This window comes from Borostomias antarcticus (genome assembly GCF_949987555.1).
Source record: "Borostomias antarcticus genome assembly, chromosome: 5".
Taxonomy (NCBI): Eukaryota; Metazoa; Chordata; class Actinopteri; order Stomiiformes; family Stomiidae; genus Borostomias; species Borostomias antarcticus.
Window position 1 is genome coordinate 10,602,015 of NC_140238.1, and position 18,099 is coordinate 10,620,113.

Consider the following 18,099-nt stretch of genomic DNA (forward strand, 5'->3'; position numbering starts at 1 on the left):
AGATTTCCCCCAGTCCTCCTTGCTTCTATAAAGATTAGTTTCATTATCATCAAACGCAGCTCCTGGGAAAGACTTGGCTTCCATGCATCTGCAATTTGTTATGTTATCAGCACACTCACACACTCACACACTCACATCCATGCTAGTATTTCTCTGGGTTATATAAACACTGTGCCTTGCTGACCAATAACTCTTCATACAGAAATACTCAGACGTCATCATGACTGAGTTGAGCTGTAGATTGTGTGTGTGTGTGTGTGTGTGTGTGTGTGTGTGTGTGTACTGTATGTGTGTTTGTGCGCGAGAAAGAGAGAGAAGGAGAGAGAGCGAACACAGGCCAAGGCAGGGGAAGACAGGAGAGGTTCAACAGGACAGAGGAAGGAGAGGAGAGGAAGAGATGAGAGGACTTGAGGAAACAGGAAATGAGAACATCAGAGTTAATAGGTGTTTCCATGTCAGCTCTGCACCTCGATCACATACAGTAGGACTGAGCCTGGACTAAATATGGAGCGGAGTGGAGTCTATATTGAAGTGCACAGAAGGACTTGGCTGATTATGTGTCCAGGCGACTTCCCTTACATGTGCAAAAAAAGAAAAGCCCCTGTCTTTCACAGAAACTGACTAAACAGGACTTGATAAAGATGCAGAGTGTAAAACAGAGAGATTAGTTGAGCGATTAGTTGAGTTTTATTCTGGGATTAAAAGACATGCAGCGCTGTAGGGACGTCGATCATCGTGGGACAGCTCGCCTGCGGTACCTCTCAGGACAGCCCCAGAGGATAATAGTTTTGAAAACCCATTCTCCAGCTTGTTCCTGGTGTACTGTAGCTTGTGTTCTGGTCTAGTCCGAGTGTTGTGTAGCCTCCAGTCTGACCTGGATAAACAGCTCAGAGACCCCCCGTCCCTCCCCCTGGAGCCCTGGGCTGTCTGTCATCATCTGCTGTGACCTTCTGAATCGATGTGTTCCACTTCAATCAATCTGACTGTGGCTAATGAGACGGACGCTGCTTAGAACAGCACAGTGCTGAGGAGTTAGAAGATACGATTAACTTTCTTCTGTTACCATTGGTGTGTGAATGTGTGTGTGAATGGGTGAATGAAAGGCCTTCATCGTAAAGCGCTTTGGATAAAAGCGCTATATAAGTGCAATCCATTTACCATTTAATATCCTCCAGGGGGGGGAATTTGGGCGCTACAGCAGCGAGATGGTACAGCATAGATCAGAGTAAAAAATATACATCAGAGTAAGGGATATGCCTAGAAGAGTACACAACATATATACATACAATGTCTAAAATATAGAATATATACATTACATACATACAATCTGTATGAAATATATACATGTATATATACCTACAATCTACATATATATACATATATATATATATATATATATATATATACCCATATATATATATATATATATATATATATATACATATAAATACATACTGTATATAAATATATATATATATATATATATATATATATATATATGTATACATGTACAGTATACATACTAAAGTAAAGGAGTGTTATAGGTGATGGTTATATGAAAAGCTGCATGGCAATACAACAAAAACAAATTCTGATTCTGAAATAAAATGGTGGTGGTTTGTCAAGACAGGAGGATATGAAAACGAGGTGAATGTAGTGTGAGGCCTCACTTTTGGACCATGTGGGTGTCATCTTGGTTTAATGGAAGACACTGGGTGAGCAGAAGACTGGGGTTTGATCCCCTCTGGTTAAACATCCATTCTGGGGACCAAAGATGATCATAATTTTTTAGTATCAAAAGTCTATTTTGCCCAACATGCTAAAAGTGAAAACGAGCTGAGCACAACAGTGCATACACACGCTGTTTCTCTTATATATATTTTTTTTTATTTTTTACTTTCTATATTGCTTGTATGCACAATTTGGGAGCTAACAGAAGAACATTTGTTACTCGTTGTACTTGGAAATCTGACTTTGTAACCATGTCTGACTTTGTAACCATGTCTTTTCCATAACCTTCTTCCAACAAGTAGCTAAAAAGAAACGTGTAGGAAAAAATAACCATGATTTCATCCTCTTGTTCATACTCTCTGATGACTTCTCGGTGACTCCTTTTCCTGTCCCTCATAATTCCATTTCCTGTGCCTCCCTTCCCTCCCCGCCTCTCCCGGCCCTGTGTCCCTGTGGGTCTCTCCTATCTGATAGGCCCCTCCCACCCACCCCCACACTTCCTGACATTCTCCTGTCACTTCCTCCTCCAGGAAGCACCTGACAAAGCCTGGCAGTAGAGGCTGAGTAACAGTAGTGGACTGGGAGGGCATGGAATACTCCATACGTATATCCCTGGTGAGGCCTTCCTGGATACCTGGTTATACTTTCCAACAATGACTCTCTTAAGCTTAGATTTCAGGGCAGTTGAAGAGTTTTTGTGTGCAGGGCCGAGCAGCTTACTGTGAAAAACTATTTAGTGCCTGAATACAGATTACATGGTCCTGAACATAATCAATAATGCAGGCCTATTCAGTTGGAATACTCAGAATGAGTAATGTATTCAGAACTTTGAACAGGGTTCATTTTGTGAAAAAAGCTGCTTTTGTTCTCCAGTTATTTCAGAATTCTCATGGTTATTGCTACAGAAACACAAAAGATGTTAGACCATGCATCTTGCATATTTAATGCTACTGTATCCAGCCAACAAAGTCCGAAATATAATAACATCAACTTGCTACATTTCCCCAATCCCCATTAATTTAGCCAGCTAGTCTAAATGTCAGCTAGCTAAGTAAAGTTAGCTACGGTAGCTGTACTGTAGCAAAGCAGATATGTATTCTGAATATGCAACACACTATATAGACAGACATTGCACACCATTTTGTATTTTGCACTGTCCTGTATATGCACTGTCCTTGGACCCTGTCTAATGTTGTCTATCTATCAATGTTAAGCACCAACTGACCTGAACAAATTCCCAGTATGTGTAAAAACTACCTGGCAATAAAACTGATTGTGATCATGATTCTGTGTGTGTGTGTGTGTGTGTGTGTGTGTGTGTGTGTGTTGGGAGGGTCAGCCCCTCGGTTCCCTACAGAAAGGAATCCTATTTCCCCAGTTTGTCATCACATCCTGAGAGCAGGGCGCAGGGCAGGCCGGCACATCCTCCCAACACGCTTGTTTATGCCATCGGATCTCTGTGCCCGGAGTCGGTGTGCCACAGACAGGGGGTCCGGCTGGGGGGCTCAGGTTTGTGCTAGCCGCTCAATCGCTAACTTCCTGCATCTCCCTGATAATAATTTCTTCTTTTTTTTTTATCGGAGCCTCAAAGGTCTCTCCTGGGGAAGTACCGGACAGTCCGAGGACGCACAGCTCTGGAGTCACACCTCCATGACCCGGGCTGTTTTCCTACACCACTCCCACCGCGGGCCTGGGAACCCACTGTCCGGCAGGCTCATAAGTAACTAAAAATTTGACGACTTGGGGATAATTCGTTTTTAAAGTTGCTATTGTTTGGCTATGCCACCGCCCAACTCCACTACCCCCACCCCCCCCAACCCCCGCAGAGGAAACGGAGGGCCGTATCAAGTCGGAGCACACTTCCTGCGCTTGTTGTCTTGGGAGGGGCGCCTGGGGGCAGCTAAGAAAGCGCCGGGAGAATGAGCTCCGTCGGCCAGTCTGTCAGTCGAGGGGCGGCGAGTGCGGTCAGCCAGTCTACAGCAGGACAGTCTCCAGTCTCCCGCGTGGCTCGTGTGTTAGAGGGAGAGCCACTCTGCAGCTCTTTCAGAGAGGCTACTGTAGCTGGGACGCTGGTCTAGGAGAGCAGGGGCAGGCCGGAGGGGAAAATCACCACCGACAGGCTGACGATGGGGAGAACAGAGAGCCGGATCTACTTCTGGAGTACCTTTGGGGCCATGGTGGTTCTCTGTGTCGCCGAGGGGCGTTTCATTGTCGAGCCGAGCCCCGTTGCCTTTGACCAAGCTCTGGAGGACTGCGGTCAGCGCGCGGGCAGATTCCTGGCCAACATAGCGAGCATGACGGAGGTCTTGGAGATCCTGGGGCTCGTGTCCGAGACGTTTGGGCCGACCCCGGAGACCCAGACTTTCGACCTGTGGATAGGCCTGAAAACCGGGAGGACGGACTGCGTGGTGGGGGACGAGCCCCTGAGGGGGTTCAAGTGGACGGTGGACGTGGCGAGCAACCCCGAGGTGGCGAGGTGGAAGGAGGAACCTGCCCAGACCTGCACCGCAACGCGCTGCGCCCTGCTGTCGGTCCAGCTCAACGGGACGGCCGTGGTGGACTGGGGCTTGGTGTCCAGCTCCTGTCAGAAAGTCAAACACCCCTTCCTCTGCAAACAAGGAGAGGTACCGCAGGCGAGCTGTCCCACGATGATCGACGTGCCTGAGGCGCGCTCCCAGAGGACGGTTCAAGACGGCAAGCTGATGGTGGAGTGTTTGAACGGGGAGATACACACTCTGGACTGCAACGCAGACACCCACACATGGACCCTCAGCGACGGATCAGCCAACGGCGCAGGCATTTGTCTGACTCCTGTGTGCGGCGTGGGCTTGGCGAGGGACGCATTCGGCAGCTGCGTGGACGTCGACGAATGCAAAAACCAGCCCGACCTCTGCAGAGACATCTGCACCAACACTATGGGCTCGTACCTGTGTCAATGCCACGACCAGCTCGGAAACGTTCACAACGAGGGTTCGTCAGCGTGTAGCGAGTTAACAGCCACCACGGTACCCCCGGTGGGAGTTACAGACCTCGATATGATGATCCAAGTCAACGCCCCCACTCCCAAGGCCACGATCTTGGTGAGGCCCTCTCTCAGCTCCCCCCCGGCCTCCATGGAGCCCCCGGCCTCCCCCACAGACAACAGCCAGGTGGAGTTGTTGATGCCGGAGAGGACCAGCGTGTTCATCCCGGTGCTGATCGCCGTCATGGCCCTGGTGGTGCTGGTGGTGGTGGTCGTGGCTGTAGTCAAGTGTTGCTTGAGGAGGAGAAGCCAGCAGCTGGCCATGAAGAAGGCAGAGATGATGGCCATGAAGAGGTCTGAGGCGACCAAGGAGGACAGGCTCAACGGCCAAGACTCCATGGAACACACCAATGAGAAGGAAGCAACATAGGGAAGCATGTGTATGAATGGTGGAGGTTGTTAAGGGACTTGATCAACCTGGGTTTTATTTTCGTTTGTTGAACCCTGCTGTATGGTATGAATGCATCCCCTCTGGAACACAACACTATTACCCTAAATCTGTCTGTTTGCACATGTATCAGAGATTATGTCATTGAAAAGACCAGATAAGATGGTATGTTGTTTATTTTCTATGCAATAAGAATACAAAGTTCAGTTTTGTGTTTTGTTCTCTGTTAACTTTTACTCTGTGTTGGTATATTGACCTATACTATTGATGTTTGTATATAAGATAAAGAATTTGAGATATCAAGATATAGGAGTTATATTGGATTAGGCCTATGTGTTATTTTAAACCTGTAGTCTATTACACAGACCTAGGGAAAATACATATTTGAAAATAGTGTTTTTAGTATTTTAAGTGGCTTGAAATAACTTGTAAAAAACCCATGTATGCTTTGTATTTTCTTTTGTCAATAAAGTGTTCTAGGCTATTGCAAGAATTGTACTCAATGTTAAAAGATGTAGTGGGTGGGGTTTGATTCTTTAATTCTCTAAGAGCCAGGGCTGTGTTCCATTCAATTGGATGTACAGACTCATCAAGGGCACAGGGGAGGGGCCCAGCTTTGTGGAATGGAACGCAACTATGGTTAGGAGCTAGAAGGACAGGATGTGGTCCAGACTGAGCAGGATTTGGTGTCTGCAAACAAGTTTTGCTGTCTGCCTGCATGAGCGATGCCCAAGTAAAATGACTGCTTCACTCCGATACCATTACCAGATCCGTATGAGACTCGGATAGGGAGGGCACAAATCCGGATTTAGAAAGCACATGCATTTCATTATCCATGGTACTAAATGATGTGGAATGATTGCAATCCATGTGTAACTCCGCAGATTCTAAAAGCCCATGTTGAATTTGTGTAGGCTAAATGAAGCCTAAGACCGAAAAAGCTATATTTTGAGGAGGGTAAAATGTGGTTATGCCCAGATAAAGATGACTGTGCCTCCTGAGCGCATAGGCTAATAGGCTATAAAGAAACAATAAGACATTTGAATTAAATTACGTTTTAATGGTCGTTCAATAGAAAATGCTCCAAGTAAAGAAAACAAACATGTACCAAAGTAGCCTATAACAGTCATATTGAAACACTCAAACGGTCACATTCACTTTGTTCATGTCATATAACGCCTGTCATTACGCTACAATGTCGTGGTCCTAGAAGTACAGGTGCCGTTACGGTAAGCGCTGTCCGATTCTATGTTGTCAGGCTGGAACTCGTCCACACTGTATCCGCGACTTTTCAGAGCCGTGGCATAGTAGTCTATGGGCTCCTCGGTGGCGTTGTCCATCCAGCGCAGGCACAGGATTCTTTGGAAAGAGCGTTTGAAATTGTCCGATAAGAACCCGTATAGGATGGGGTTTGCGCAACTGTTTGCGTACCCTAGGATCACCGCCAGCTGGCTGAGAGTCGCGTTGTGCTGCTGCACGAACACGTTGACGAGCTGCACGATGTGGAACGGCATCCAGCAGATGACGAACACGGTCACCACCATCATCACCATCAGGGTGATCTTCCTCTCCGACTTCTTTCGCTGCTGCCAGCCCGCCTTCAGAGCCACCACCCGGAGTTTGGCGATGATGAGGATGTAGCACATGCAGATGGCGATGACTGGGAACAGGAAACCCATGAGGAAGGCGTAGATCACGAACACGGCCATCCATTGGCGCTCAGGCTCCGGCATCTGCATGTTGCAGGCGACAGAACCGTCCGAGTTCGGTGCCGTCGTGGAAAATATGATGATGGGCAAAATGACCAGGATAGAAAACATCCACACGCCGAAGTTGACCATTTTGGCTATTGTGGGTCTCCGGTACCGGGACGCCTTGATGGGATGTACGACCGCAATATAACGGTCAATGCTTAGGACAGTTAGGCAGTAGATGCTGGTGAACATGTTGATGGCATCGACACTCAGGACGAGCCGGCAGAGCAGCGAGCCGAACGGCCAGTGGTGGAGAAGTGAGGAGGTGACCAGGAACGGGACGCTCAGCATCAGTAGCTCGTCTGCGATAGCCAAGTTCAGAATATAGATATTGGTAGCCGTTTTCATTTTGGCGTACCTGAAAATGACATAGATCACCATGGAGTTCCCGCACAGTCCCACCAGACACACCACTGTGTAAATGAACGAGATCAGGATTGCGCTGCCGTGAGACTCACTGTGCGTTTCGTTACCAGACAAATTCGTCAGAAAAAATATGTCCGTTAGGTTCAGATTTCTAAAAGAACTGTTTGGCAACATATTTGCTTTGAGTCCACAGGAAAATAACAATTTGAAACAAATATTTCGTCCGTAAATAATCCTTGTTAAACAGCTCGAGCGTCCCGAGCATTCATCTCCTCGCGGCGATGGCAGAGTGCTGGGCGCGCGCTGCGCTTCAGGACCATGGAGAGCGCGCGACTGGACGCTCCAGCGGTCTCGAGGCGCAGCGGCGTCAGACGTCCATAATGACGTTGCGGTGGCTCTGGGACCTCAATCGATATCATGTTATCTAAATAGAAATCTCTCAATGGACGCCATATCGCTCAATCAGCTTTAGACTGATGAATAAATGGCTTTATATCACTTAGTGACTAAGCACACTAAGTCTCCAAGTTCGCTGAAAGGGATTGAGACAATTTGTGTTTGTAGAAACATGTATTATTCAGCAATTTAATCATTAAGTCATTTAGGCATTTGGGTCAATACCTGTGTGTGACAGATCATGGATCAATACAGTACAAAAATTGACATTTCAACAGACATCAATTCGGCAAATAATATCATTATTGTGAAGGCTGCACATTTGGCTGTGTAATGATTTTTAGCTGCGACCAGCAAATCTATATCTTGCTCTGTTGCTCTGGTCGGTCGGTCAGTTGGTTGGTCGGTCCACAAAAATGTCCACAGAAGTGCAATGGTGCTGTTGTCCACTTTGTGTTACTAATCAACTAATTACAGAAGAGAGAAGATTCAGACAGATTGGAAATGCTTGTAGCCTACTCTATAGCTCGTGCATTTCACAGCTACTGTATTGCGAATTTGCGCTTCTTTAAATACAGTTTAATGAGAAGAGCCATATTTTCACTGTCTTATTTGGACAACTGAGCCCTTGCTGGTCTGCAGCCATTCTGTTGTATTATGTATGTGACGAATAAACTCTGAATCTGAATCTGTGGCAGATTGAGTTTGAGGATTTTACAGAACTGACCAACTGTCCAAGACATGATGCCAGTTAACAGACCAGATATTCCAGGATATGACGCATTTGGTGTGAAACCACCATCTCAGTTCTGGTTTGACTAAGAAAAAAATTAAAAAAATTGTGTTAATCTAAGTATGAATCCATGTCGATACAACAGCACCCAGTGTTCTAGTATGAGACTAGAAGAAAGGTGTTAAGAGAGATAATGATTCATAGTACTGGATACAGTGTGCCAGTAGCAGAGGTATCCTCTGGTCTAGAGCATACAGGACATGGGCCTATGTTTTTCCAAAATGCAACAGTTCCCCTCATCAAGACCCCACATAATGGAAGCTTGTGAAGTGTGAATGGAGCCAACGACTCCGGGTAGGAGAGAAGAGGGACCTGTTTCCCTCAGACAGACAGCTGGGGCCAGACCATTAAGCCAGCGTTGTCTTCTCAGAGAATGACAGCCACTGCCCTTGAAAGGCGCCGAGCTGCACCGTGCATCCTGGAGTCTCAGGAACAGATGGCTGGATCCATTTCACACTGCTCTTGTTCATTACTCTTCACTTTCTGCCTTCTCCCCATCTCCTCTCTTCCCCTTTCTCCCTCTGTCTCTTTCTCTCTCTCTCTCTCTCTCTCTCTCTCTCTCTCTCAGTCACATACACATATACTTTGTCTCCCTCCCTCCCTCTCTCCTACACACACATACTCTCCATCTCTCTCCCTCTCCCACACACATATACTGTTTCCCACTGTCTTTCGCTCTCTCATTTGCTCTCTCTTGCCCAAATACATACTCTCTCTCCCGCTCCCTCCCTTTCTTTCTCTCTCCCTCTCCTTTTCTCTCTCTCTTCTGGACGCCAGCCGGTCCATATGGCCCTTCTCCTCTCTCTATCTCCTCTCCACTTCCATCTTCACTCCTCTCCTACCCCCACCCACCTCCTCTCCTGTCTCTCCTCTCACCCCCTCCACAGTTGTTTCTCGGTTTCTGACTCAGCAGCTCGTTCTGATGTGAGGTAGTCTGGGAGCCATTACAGGAGGATCAGCTCCCAACTACAAAATACAATCTGTGAGTGGAGCTGGCTGCTGGGGGGTGGGTTGCACAGAGGGGCAGATTATACTTAATCCCATCAGACACAAGGCTCTTTCCTTCAGAACATATCAGAGAGAGATAAGAATATATTACAATTGTCAGAATACATCACAATTGTGAGGGAATATTAAATGTGCATATGGTATAATATGCGATGAAGTGCAGCTCCAGATCTTTATTACAGCAGGAGTGAAGCCTGTCATGTGGCATCACATGGCCAAGGCTCAGAACTGCAGTGTGTGTGTGTGTGTGTGTGGGGGGGGGGGGGTTATGGTTGTTTATGGGTGGTGGTGGGGTTGAAGTTTGGAGTAGGGGGTGTGTGTGTGAGGGGGGGGTCCCCTCACCCCTCCAAGGCTTCCTGCAGCTCCACAGCTGTCCTGTAGTCCTCCACAGCCTGCCGGGTCCAGCCCAGGTGACCTCTGACATCAGCACGCAGCTTGTAGACCAGAGCATCACTGGGCTGCAGACGGAGCGCTGGGGGAGAAGAGAGAACACAGACAACACTAGAACAGAGAATACTCTAGAACACAGAGAACACTCTAGAACACAGAACACTATAGAACAGAGAATACTCTAGAACACAGAGAACACTCTAGAACACAGAAAACTCTATGACAGAGAATACTCTAGAACACAGAGAACACCCTAGCATACAGAGGACACTCTAGAATACAGAACAGAGAATACTCTAGAACAGAGAATACTCTAGAACACAAAAAACACTCTAGAACATAAACACTCTAGAACACATAGCACTAGAATACATAGAACACTCTAGAACACAGAACACAATAGAACAGAGAATACTCTAGAACATAGAGAACACTAGAACATAGAGAACACTCTAGAATACAGAGAACACTCTAGAACAGAGAACACAATAAAAGTAGAGGTGAGGGCAGAACTGGTAGGAGTAGAGACAATGGAGACCGGAGGAGGGACTAGAGACAGTAGAGTAGAGAGGTGGTACGGTAGGGGTTAGGGTTAGTAGAGACAGTAGAGTAGAGAGGTGGTACGGTAGGGGTTAGGGTTAGTAGAGACAGTAGAGTAGAGAGGTGGTACGGTAGGGGTTAGGGTTAGTAGAGACAGTAGAGTAGAGAGGTGGTACGGTAGGGGTTAGGGTTAGTAGAGACAGTAGAGTAGAGAGGTGGTACGGTAGGGGTTAGGGTTAGTAGAGACAGTAGAGTAGAGAGGTGGTACGGTAGGGGTTAGGGTTAGTAGAGACAGTAGAGTAGAGACAGTGGTATGGTAGGGGTTAGGGTTAGTACAGACAGTAGAGTAGAGACTGGTATGCTAGGGGTTAGGGTTAGTAGAGACAGTAGAGAGGTGGTACAGAAGGGTTTAGGGTTAGTAGAGACTGGAGGAGGGACTAGAGACAGTAGAGTAGAGTAGAGTCAAGTAGAGTAGAGTCGAGTAGAGAGGTGGTACGGTAGAGGTTAGGGTTAGTAGAGACTGGAGGACGGAGAGACAGAGTAGAGTCGAGAGGTGCTACCTTCAGTCAGGTCCCTCTCTGCGTGGCTGTACTGGCGTAGTGAGCAGTAGAGGTTGGCTCTGTTGAAGTAGATGTGAGCAGAGTAGGGGTTGAGCTCCAATGCCAGGGAGAAGTCCTGCAGGGCTTCTGGAACCTTCCGCAGCAGCGTCCTGGTGATGGCCCGGTTAAGGACGACAGACTCGTCCTCCGGGTCTAGCTCCAACGCACGGCTGTAGTACTCACACGCCTGAAACACAAGGAACACAACCATCAAGAAGTATCTAAGTATCTATCTATCTATCTATCTATCTATCTATCTATCTATCTATCTATCTATCTGTCTGTCTGTCTGTCTGTCTGTCTGTCTGTCTGTCTGTCTATCTATCTATCTATTTACAGTATCTATCACTACTCTATCTACAGTAGTCTTAGTGAGGACTCGAGCAGCAGCGTTCTGTATCAGCTGCAGCTGTCTGATCGATTTTTTAGACATTTGGGCTTTGCAATAAAATTGATACAGCAATACATCACAATATTTTTTCTGCCATATTGTATCGATTTTCTGTGGTACAGTATCGATTCATTCCTTTATTTATTTGCACAAGGAAAATGTACAAAACAAGAAAGGGAATAGATGTAGATAAAATAAAGCATAGAATCCAGTCATACATAATTCAAAATGTCCTTACATTCCCTTCGCCCTCATCGAAGCGGGGGATGGAGTTGTATTCTCAGCTGTATTTTTACATTTTCAGTAAATTATGTAGAGTATCACTATGGGCTAGTAAAGGCTAGTCCTTACTGCAGCGACATGGGTTCGAATTCAGCCCGGGCGCTTTGCTGCATGTCCTCCCCGCTCTCTCTCTCTCTCTCCAACCTTTCCTGTCAGTCATTACACTGTCCTATCTAAATAAAGCAGAAATGTCCTAAAATATCTTTAGATTATCACTATGTAGAGACCACAATGTATCACAATATGTATTGTATCGTATCGCAATGTATCGATTCGTGATACGTATCGTATTGTGAGGTCCTTGCCAATACCTGTGTCTCTCACCAAAGACAAGTGGAACCTCTCTTACATAAGGACTATGGGTTAGCAAGACCTTGTGTCCACTGGGCTTTTTTTTGTAAACAAGGCAGAGGCCGCACACTTGCAGAAAATGCGTTGGTCTGATTGAGCAGCAGTGTGCCTTGTTAATCGTTGAACTAAAGCAACTCCAAAGCCTAGAGGGATTTTGCCCAAAAAAGACACAAGGCACTCTTTCCCCACACTTCCTCAGTGCAGAGTAGAGTAGAGTAGAGTAGAGTAGAGTAGAGTAGAGTAGAGTAGAGTAGAGTAGAGTAGAGTAGAGTAGAGTAGAGTAGAAGATGCAGTGGTCAGTGCTCTACCTGGTCAAACTGCCTATTGTAGAAGTTGGGGTTGGCAGTGTGAGTTAAACTGTAGAGTACAGCAGAGCAGAGCAGAGTAGAGTACTATAGTAGATGCAGAGTAGAGCAGAGCAGAGTACTATAGTAGATGCAGTGGTCAGTACCTGGTCAAACTGCCTGTTGTAGAAGTAGAGGTTGGCAGCGTTGAAGTACGCCAGGGCGTAGGCGGGGTTGAGAGCAATGGCACTCTGGTAGTCCCTCATGGCGGCCACCCTATCGCCCAGGTACTGGTTGATCACCCCACGGTTGGTCAGCAGCTGGTCTGACTTGGGGTGATGCTTCAGAGAGATGGGAGAACAGTCAGAAACACCACAAACAGCACAGTTAACACAGACAGGGTGTGTCCAGTCCTGTCCACACAGTCAGATCAATATGGTAAACACAGACAAGGTGGGCCCAATGTCACTGACACAGAGGAATGAGCAAACCGCAAAAACCCTAACAAAAGAGGAGATAATCAGACTATTTTGGAAGGGCTTTCTAAAACTTTATTTTTTCTTTAAAGGGATTTGCTCACTGCACTGCAGAGAATACTGTATGTGTCCGTCTGTGCCCGTATGAGTCCACCCCGTCACACCAGCACAGTCCACCCTGTCATCCCAGCAGAGTCCACCCTGTCATCCCAGCAGAGTCCACCCCGTCACACCAGCACAGTCCACCCTGTCATCCCAGCACAGTCCACCCTGTCATCCCAGCAGAGTCCACTCTGTTACCCCAGCACAGTCCACTCTGTTACCCCAGCAGAGTCCACCCCGTCACACCAGCACAGTCCACCCTGTCACCCCAGCAGAGTCCACTCTGTTACCCCAGCAGAGTCCACCCTGTCACACCAGCAGTCCACCGTGTCACCCCAGCAGAGTCCACTCTGTTACCGCAGCAGAGTCCACCCTGTCACCCCAGCAGAGTCCACTCTGTTACCCCAGCAGAGTCCACCCTGTCATCCCAGCACAGTCCACCCTGTCTCCCCAGCAGAGTCCACTCTGTTACCCCAGCAGAGTCCCCCCTGTCATCCCAGCAGAGTCCACCCTGTCACCCCAGCAGAGTCCACTCTGTTACCCCAGCAGAGTCCACCCTGTCATCCCAGCACAGTCCACCCTGTCACCCCAGCAGAGTCCACCCTGTCACCCCAGCAGTTACACGCTTGATCTGGATGACTCATTCAAGCCCTCGGATCACCGCTGACCAATTAGATGCTATGACCAGTCTGTGAAACTAAGACTATTACCCTTGAGCAAGAACTACTCATTAAAAAAGATGATGAATCCAGGTTTTTATCATATGGTTTGGGTACCTTCAGCGCAGCATTAATGTCCAAGAAGGCAGCGTAGGTGTTTCCCATTTGCAGGCTGACCACTGCTCGACCTTCCAACGCAATCCAGCACTTTGGGTCGATCTCTGTTGCCACGGTGAACTGGTTCCAGGCTCTCTGGAAATACCCGCAAACCTGGGGGGCAGCAGATGGACCATCACACACACACAGAAAAACACACACATGCATGTACACCACAACACTCACACACACCCACACAGGCACACATGCACCCAAGCACGCACACACACACACACGTGCACCCCATGCATGGCAGACGCAGACACACACACACATACACACACACACACACACACACACACACACACAGACTAACGCACAGATGAAAGCATCTCGCTGAGTTGTCGAGCTATTTGAGAGACTGTCATTTGATCATTTATGTTGTTGTGAGCCGTCTACAGAGATCTGTCCGCCTGCCTCTCTCCCTCCCTGGCAACTGCATATTATCTTAGCAACAGGCTGACAGGCAATTCATCAGAGCCTACGGTACATCTAACAAACACATATTTCACCGCAGCTATTTTCACTCACTTATTTACAAAACGAAAACACCTATAGAACCTGGGACCTATTTCACAGACCCACGAATGAGACATGCAACTAAAAATCTGAATTTGTGCACAACGTCTTACATGAGGGTGACCGGGCTTTGACCCCTTGCTACCGTCACGTACGGTCACATCCCAACAGGAAGTGATGCGGTGGGGTGCTCACCTGTAAGTTGTACGCCAAGCAGATGCGTGCGTTGGAGCAGAGGGGGTCCAGGTGCAGGGCGGACAGGAAGTCTCTCTGGGCCTGCTTGTTGGCCTGGGCGTGGCCGTAGTCCATGTAAGCGTTGCCCCGGCCCACATAGGCCTCCAGGAAGTAGGGGCTAAGCTGCATGGACTGGCTGTATGCTTCCACTGACTCCTGGAGCTGGCCTAGCCTATAACACACACACACAGATATTATATTCACACACACACACAAATTGTAAACATACACAATAGACGCATAGACATAGACACACACACACACACACACACACACACACACAGATATTATAATCACACACAAACACACACACATTGTATCAATACACATCACACACACACACACACACACACACACACAAACACACACACATTGTATCAATACACATCACACACACACACACACACACACACACACTTGTGCATTAACATTAACACCTCCTTTCTAAACCAAACCTCCTAGTGTGCGTGTTCCGGGCTAAGAGCACTATCGCCTGTATTCTCGCCTGCCTATAAAGCTTGCTGTGGAGGTGATCGATGTCTGGAACACCATGTCTGAATGCTAAAAGCTGCCACTCTCTGTGGTCTCTCTCTCGCCTAACTCCTAAACACACTTTTTCCTTTCTTTTACTCCCTTGCTCCTATAAAAAACAAACTCAATCATTCTCCTCTCTCCTTCACTCCCCGTCTCTCAGAGAGCCCTGCCTGACTGACCCCTGCCGTGTTTGAAAATCCGGCCGTTCCCACAGCCGCCTCCCAGCATCCTGCTGCCTGTGAGGTCTCGTAATGTGTCTCTCAGCAGAGTAGATAATGTCTTTCCTCTTTCATGTCTTCAGCAGAAAGACAAGGAGGTTCAGCGGGGTTGCGCTGATCCAGAGATGAGAGAACATGTCTCTGAGAATGTCAGGGCAATCTCTCCCTTTATTCCCCCTTCCTGTAAATATGAGGAGTAGGATTTTTGAAATCTCGAGATTGCAGTCGACCTACAGTATGGGAGCTGTTGCTGTTTTACCATCAGTGAAGCGATAAATGCACGTCTTCTCCGGCCTGCTCCCAATCCTCGGGGTCATCGTTAACCGCCCAAATCAATAACCCAACACGGAGATGAAACACCAGAACCCACACTCACACGCTGTGGTGGGATGGGATATTTACAGAGTGGGCGTACAGCTACACTATACTGATTTCTTCTACTCAGCACTAATCACCACTGCTTTAGTAGCCATAACAACAACAGCCAGTAGAGCTAATTGAAACCATCAATCACTCTCCATAAGAGATCCAGCAGTGTGTTATAGCCTCGCCCTCAGGCTATACACTAATATCAATACTGAATACTACTGGTGTCTGAGTAAGAGTAGAAAGAAGAGAAATAGTAAACTAATCTGTGATGGTAGATCCCTAAAGCATGGTAGTGTGTAGTAAGCAGTAGTATACTAAAGATCATGGTAGAGTGTAGTATGCAGCAGTACACTAGTGCATGGCAGTGTAGAATGCAGTAGTGTACAGTAGTGTTCTACTAGCCTGTTAGAAATTAAAGTGTAGTAGTATACTAGTGCATGGTAGAATGTAGTATGTAGTAGGGGGTCCTACTAATCCCCCCAAAGTACACCCCAAAATACTCCAAAGTAGCCCAAAATACCCCAAAGTACACCCCAAAATACCCCAAAGTATACACTTAAGTGCCCCAAAATACCCCAAAGTACCCATAAGTAACATCATGGTCAACAACAAATTCAAACAATATGATGAACTGTGAATCAATATTCTGTGATGAAGACCTTCCAAAGCTTCCAACCAGAAATCCTGAGGACAACCACAGTGTTTCAGTTAAAGTCAATAACAAAATGAAGTACAGTATGACCCACAAACATTGGAAGTAAGCGTGTGGGGGAGCGACAACACAGCTTCCCTCTACTGCACCAAATGGTGCAAATTCAAGTAAAAGTAGGAGAAAGGATTCTGTATCATAATCAATCCAGCTGACTCAGATGATACAGTCTGTAGCCTACATTTGTTACAGACTGTAGCCTACATTTGTTAATTTGGACTAAATACAATGGATGTGAAAATCTCTCCAACTTAAGAAAGCGCAATGCAGCAGCCTGCTGCTTACCAACACGACTGGATTTGAGTGAGCCAAGAGTACTTGGTGGTGGCACGTAGCTCTGAGCTAACTGCAGGTAGGCCTACCTGTACCTATTTTTATCTGTTTCACTTAATTCAATAAGATATATGATGATGGAATAGCCAGCCTGCATTCCGAAGTGGTCTCACATTCAAATAGGCTACACTTATTTGGACCTTCAAGAGCCTATGCTTTGTCTAATAACTTGATTTTCTTCAGCACTAGTAGCATACAGAATACCTGTAAGTCTATTTTTGTGCATGGCTGTAAGCCAGCACACCTAGGATAGCAAATGTCCGGTTGTCAGTCCCTCCCTGGCTCCCTCCATGGCTTCCTCTCTGGCTTACTCCCTGGCTGCCTCCGTCCCGTTGTTGACCTGCAGTTCTATGTTGCTACCACAAGAGGCAGATTTTATTTTTTTTTATTTTTTATTTAACCTTTATTTAACCAGATAAAAGCATTGAGATAAAATCTCTTTTACAATACTGACCTGGCCAAGAAGGCAGCAAAGTTTCACATAGAAAGACACAAGGACATATAAAATACAGAGAACAACACAACTAAATATACAAAAGGCGTAGACCACGTGGGAACAATAAGAAATTAAGATATATTACTACATGAGCAGCTGGTGGTAAGGACTTCTGATAGTTTCAGTTTAAAGCTGGCTAAAGGAATAAGTGCCATCAGTTTGAGGCTTGACTGAAGGTCATTCCAAGACCAAGGACCAGAATAAAAAAGGCTCCTTTTTCCAGCCTCAGTCCGCACAGCAGGTACCTGGAACCGTATCCAGGCACTGGATCTGAGGTTGTAAGAGTCACAAACTGGTACAAAATTGGAACATATGTACCGAGGGAGCTTGCCTAAAATGGCCTTATACAATAAAATAAACCAGTGTTGCATCCTGCGCATAGTAAGTGAGGGCCACCCAGTTAGGCTATACAGTGTGCAATGATGAGTCCTATAAGGTGCATTTGATATATATCTCAGTGCAGCATGGTAGAGTGGGTCAAGTTTGGCCAAAACAGTGGGACAGGCAAATCTATAGATGGTATCGCCGTAATCAAGCTGGGACAGGAATAAGCCAGAGACCAACCTTTTACGAGAAGATGTTGAAAAACAAGCTTTAAGTCTGTAAAGGAAGCCAAGAGTAAACTTCAGTTTCTTAGTTAGGGCTTCAATATGATGTTTAAAGTTTAGATTTCTGTCCAGCCAAAAGCCCAGATATTTGTATGTGTCGACAAACTCAACAGAGATACCGTCAAGGGTGTCAATGGAGAGGCAGGAGGACACAGACTTAGGAGCAAAGAGCATTGCTTTGGTTTTCATACCGTTTAAAAGCAGCTTGGAATCAAGAAGTGCATGCTGCAGTGTGATAAAATCCAATTTTAGATTGGAAACGGCAATATCCAGAGAAGGAGCACATGAGTACACAATAGTGTCATCAGCATACATATGATAGGTTGAACATTGCATCTGATTACAAATATTGTTTACATATAATAAAAAGAGCAAGGGCCCCAAAATAGAA

At 46.6% G+C, this 18,099-nt stretch overlaps 2 protein-coding genes across 2 annotated transcripts in view; both read right to left on the reverse strand.

The window, feature by feature from the left end:
* Positions 1–6,331: 6,331 nt before the first annotated feature.
* On the reverse strand, positions 6,332–7,435 carry sstr1a (somatostatin receptor 1a; the record flags this gene model as incomplete). Its single annotated transcript, XM_084438576.1, has 1 exon — positions 6,332–7,435. The coding sequence occupies one exon, from the start codon at positions 7,433–7,435 to the stop codon at positions 6,332–6,334; it is 1,104 nt and encodes a 367-aa protein (XP_084294702.1).
* A 2,361-nt stretch (positions 7,436–9,796) lies between these two features.
* ttc6 (tetratricopeptide repeat domain 6) overlaps positions 9,797–18,099 on the reverse strand; it is a gene marked incomplete at both ends in the record, with an annotated part of 32,906 nt that continues 24,603 nt past the window's right edge. Inside the window, 5 exons of the mRNA XM_084438893.1 lie at positions 9,797–9,930; positions 10,949–11,174; positions 12,463–12,636; positions 13,650–13,802; positions 14,403–14,613. Of these exons, the coding sequence (XP_084295019.1) occupies positions 9,797–9,930; positions 10,949–11,174; positions 12,463–12,636; positions 13,650–13,802; positions 14,403–14,613 (898 nt within the window). The remainder of the gene's footprint in view (positions 9,931–10,948; positions 11,175–12,462; positions 12,637–13,649; positions 13,803–14,402; positions 14,614–18,099) is intronic.